Source organism: Ciona intestinalis, chromosome 5 (genome assembly GCF_000224145.3).
Source record: "Ciona intestinalis chromosome 5, KH, whole genome shotgun sequence".
NCBI lineage: Eukaryota > Metazoa > Chordata > Ascidiacea > Phlebobranchia > Cionidae > Ciona > Ciona intestinalis.
Window position 1 is genome coordinate 363,414 of NC_020170.2, and position 4,145 is coordinate 367,558.

The 4,145-nt window shown below is 37.0% G+C and overlaps 1 protein-coding gene across 1 annotated transcript; it reads left to right on the forward strand.

The window, feature by feature from the left end:
- Window positions 1-506: 506 nt before the first annotated feature.
- Window positions 507-3,871, forward strand: LOC100180312. The gene is made up of 5 exons (XM_002120596.3): window positions 507-1,567; window positions 1,630-1,797; window positions 2,081-2,251; window positions 2,318-2,416; window positions 2,626-3,871. The coding sequence occupies exons 2-5, from the start codon at window positions 1,654-1,656 to the stop codon at window positions 3,094-3,096; spliced, it is 885 nt and encodes a 294-aa protein (XP_002120632.1). The 5' UTR covers window positions 507-1,567; window positions 1,630-1,653; the 3' UTR covers window positions 3,097-3,871.
- The last annotated feature ends 274 nt before the right edge of the window (window positions 3,872-4,145 follow it).

Consider the following 4,145-nt stretch of genomic DNA (forward strand, 5'->3'; position numbering starts at 1 on the left):
CTTCTGCTTCAAAAATTAAAAAGATAATAATATCGTTTAGAAAACTGCGAGGCGCATTTGGCAAACCTGTCAAAAAGACATGGTTTATCACATCACTTACTTCTCCTCACATGAACTTAATTAAAACGTTTTTTATTCAACTAAACATGACACACGGGTTCGTTTATTAATAAGCACGATGAATTTTTAAGATGTCGTGATATATTCGTTCCGATTGATATATTTGTACCGGGCGCTATTGCGCATGCCCATGGCGCCCTCTATAACAAAACAAAAACATTTATACTGTACTAACTGCTAAAACTCCGAGCAAACACTATCTCATGCGATAATTCGTCAAATAACTCATCAAAACTGTCTACAATTCGCACAGGCGCTGCAAAACCATCCGCCTCCAGTTTCGAGAGAGGCGCCGACGGTGTCCAGGCCTGTTATAGAGGGCGCCATGGTACCGACTAAAAATAGTTCCGGGGAAATTATTACAAAACATATTCTATTAGCATATGTACACTTGAGGTCGCAATGATTCATTTTTAATGGTTACGTAGCGCTATAACTTATTTAAAGCTGAATCGGTAAAACAATCAATAAATAGTTTTTTTATGACGGATATTAATATTCGCAATTGATATAAGGTGGCACGCGTAGAAGGTATTAAAAGTTCCGGCTATAATTTTTTGTATTCTAGAATAACCTTATGGTTCACCAACACCGTGAATTATTATCTAAAATGTGCCTTTTGAACTAGCATAAACTTTTTCTAGGATACAAATAACATACCAACTCAGTTTTGCTGATTTTAAATCAAAAACTAAAGTTTTAACGTGTAAGCGTCGTGTCTGGAACGTTTTCAATGGAGGGTCGTAATAAATTTGGACCGGGTGGTTATTGTATTTGTTCCGAGCCGTTGCGCATGCGCAGTAGCGTCTCGGCGCATGCGCAATAGCGCTCGGTACAAATATATCAATCGGAACGAATATATCACAACATCGGTAAGTTATAAGTAAGCGTATAGATGATGGGTCACGTGGTGTACATGACGCGGAGTAGTGACGTCATAACAGGGTTGTTGACTTTGAGTAAATATCGTTTTATTTGTGTGATTAGTTGTTTAACGACTGTAACCACGTGGGTTGAATATTACACTAAAAACTTGGTTGTTTCGGTGGTCATGTTTAAACTAGACTACTAGAAAAATATGTTGGGTTGTTAGTTGTTCCGCTTAAAAGTCTAGGTCCGACATATCAGCAAACAAGTTAGTCTAAGAAGGGGTTTGTTTAAAGCAAGCACGAACTAAATTGTATAGCGTGTTGTCCAAAAGTACGCTGTTTAAAATCAAATGAAAGCAGCAGAGTGATCGCATCTCAGCTGAGGGAATTGTTATTATAGGCGGTTGTGTTTAGTGGTTCGGTGAGCGAAGTAAAGAATGGATTTCTACGTCACACGGAAGCAGATAGTGGAAAACAGAGGATTATGACAAAACGACACAACTATTTTTGTGTAACCATGGTCACCATATGGAACAAGGTGGCGGCACGAAGAAAAAGTCTTTATTTAAATTCCCCTGGTGAGTCGTTACAAAGATAGTGTGCGTTATGTTAAAGATCTGACATATTTTATTGGTGATAGACGTTGCTTTCAAAACGTACAGCAATGAACTCCAACTACCACAGCGGTTATAAAGATAAACCTGCACATCATGTTGAAACGTCTAATCAACCATCCAATATAGACGTTGGTGCGTTGGATTATGTAAATACTCAAGACTTAATTAATCAACGTGATGAAGCTTTAAGGGTGAGTTGTATAATCAGAATTCAAAATTGGTGACGTAATGTTCATATATACGTGTTAAAATAAGAGGCGATAGTTTAATTGCTTCAATAAACACATATATATTTTTCACGGTTTGTTGATTAATGCGTAGTAAAACCGGTAGTCATCCAAACCCTTAACTCTCTTATATATAAAAGCTAATTGTTTGCTATGATATCAAAACATCAACCAAATGCGAAATGGAAACCAAATTATCTGCAACGTTAAAAATTATGCCAATGGTCAAAATGTTTCGTTTCTTTAGAAAGAAGAAGCACTTCGTGATCGATTGAAACTTCAAGAAGCAATTAGTGCGAAACAATTAAATGAACTTCGGATCCAGACTCGCAAGTTGACGACAGAAAACCAGAGGTTTTATAAATCATCCATTATCAGTGGTACAGGCGGGAAGGGCGATCGTAAACGAGATGTTAAGGTAAGTATTTATTAATTGTTTAATATTTAAAAATCCGCTACACGCACTTATTAATAATATGTAAAGGTAAAAGATACGAAGAAATTACTGAAGACTATTGATCAATTACAGAACGAAAACTCGACATTAAAGAAAAAATTAGAAGAAATGGCTAACTTTATACAGGTGCTAACATTCTATATATTAAAGGAAGCAAACATAGTTAGCAACCAAAGCTGTGATTACAACTTTGTTTAGTATTTCGTTATACCAGGTCACCATCGCGAAATTATCCAATTGTTTCGCTGTTAAGGTTTATATTAAACTTGTAAAAGGAAGATTATTGTCTGCAGTCTACACTGTTTTAATTTGTTTCACAAAAATGTCCCCAACAGGTAGCAAGCGACATCAAACTTCACTCTGTGTCTGAGTGTAAAAAGAAAGATGAGCTAATATTTCGTTTGCGCGCCGAAAAAGAAGCTACGCGTCACGTGATCGAAGAGGAAGTTGAGCGAAGATCAAAAGTTGAAAACGAACTTTATTCGTTCCAGAATTATCTTGTATATTCATCCGCGAAATCAAGGGAGCAGTTACGTCATAAAGCGGTACAAACAATGACCAGTATACCGGTGCGCACTGCTGGCTCAGTACGCACCGGTATAGTGCGCAGTAGGCTTGTGCGCAGAACATCGAGCGACATTTTCCACAAACCTCCTATAATCAAAAGAAGAGAAATTACGTGTCTAAGCTACACGGCGGAAGTTAACAAGAGCGCTCTCCATCGGTTAAAAGTCGTGGAAAACAAACACAAAGTTCAGTCCGATGGTATGAGGAAAAAATTCCATGACGTCATCGGAAGGGCATGATGATATCATAAACTCATAAAAGAAAGTTAACTCACTGCTTGTTATTTCCTCTAAGTATGATATTCTTCCACGTGTATCTATTAAATTATCAGCTATATATAGAGAGAGAGCGATAAAGAATTTTGTCTACGCATTGTGTGAATGCGCAACGTAAGCGATTTTAATATACCGTTTTTTTCTGTAACATTTTAAAATTAACCTTACGATAGATTGCTAATTATGTGTGTTGAACAGTACACGTTAAACAGGAACGGAATTTAGTATAGTTATTTCCTATTTAAAACAACAACTGCAAAAAATGATTAATTTTCATTATTTATATAGTAGGGTGAGGGAAGATGGGACATCTTTAGCACATAATATCCAAATATCCAGATCGTGTTTCGAACAATTAACAACGGTCTGGAAATCGTGAGGATACGGTTTTATAATTGTTTACATAAAATAGAGTTAGAAAGTGTCCCCTCTTCCCCCACCCTACTGTATATGTTTGGCTTCGAGTGGTAACATTAAAAACACATGTTGTTTTGAAATTTATGTGTTAAATGTCGAATCGAAATGAAATTATTAACATTCGTTAATAATTTATTGCGTGCAAATGTCGCTTGTGAGTGTTTTATATTTCTCCGTTGATACTAATCTATAGATTGTGTTACATGCTACGTATGAGTATTTATACTTCATCGTGTCCGCTCCAGAGGTTTTCTGCGTAAATTAGACTAATATTTGTCAAAGTGTAAGCTCTGTGCGAAACACATTACACTTTATGACGTAATATTGTTGTCATTATTGTGTACCATCCAGTAGTTTACGTCATGATATAACGAGGCCGTTCGGCGAAATGATAGTGCCCACATTTTAATACCATACACTTCGCCCTGGCATGACGCGCGGCACAGGGGGTGTGTAAATTGGAGTTCTTGCGCAGATGGAGAATTTTATTCTTTTTTCGCTTTTGGCTGTTATCGATCGTTAAATATAAACAGCCGTGCCAGCAATCTAGATGCCTTTCTGCGCACGAGGCAGTCTGTATCTGGTAGTTTGCTTCT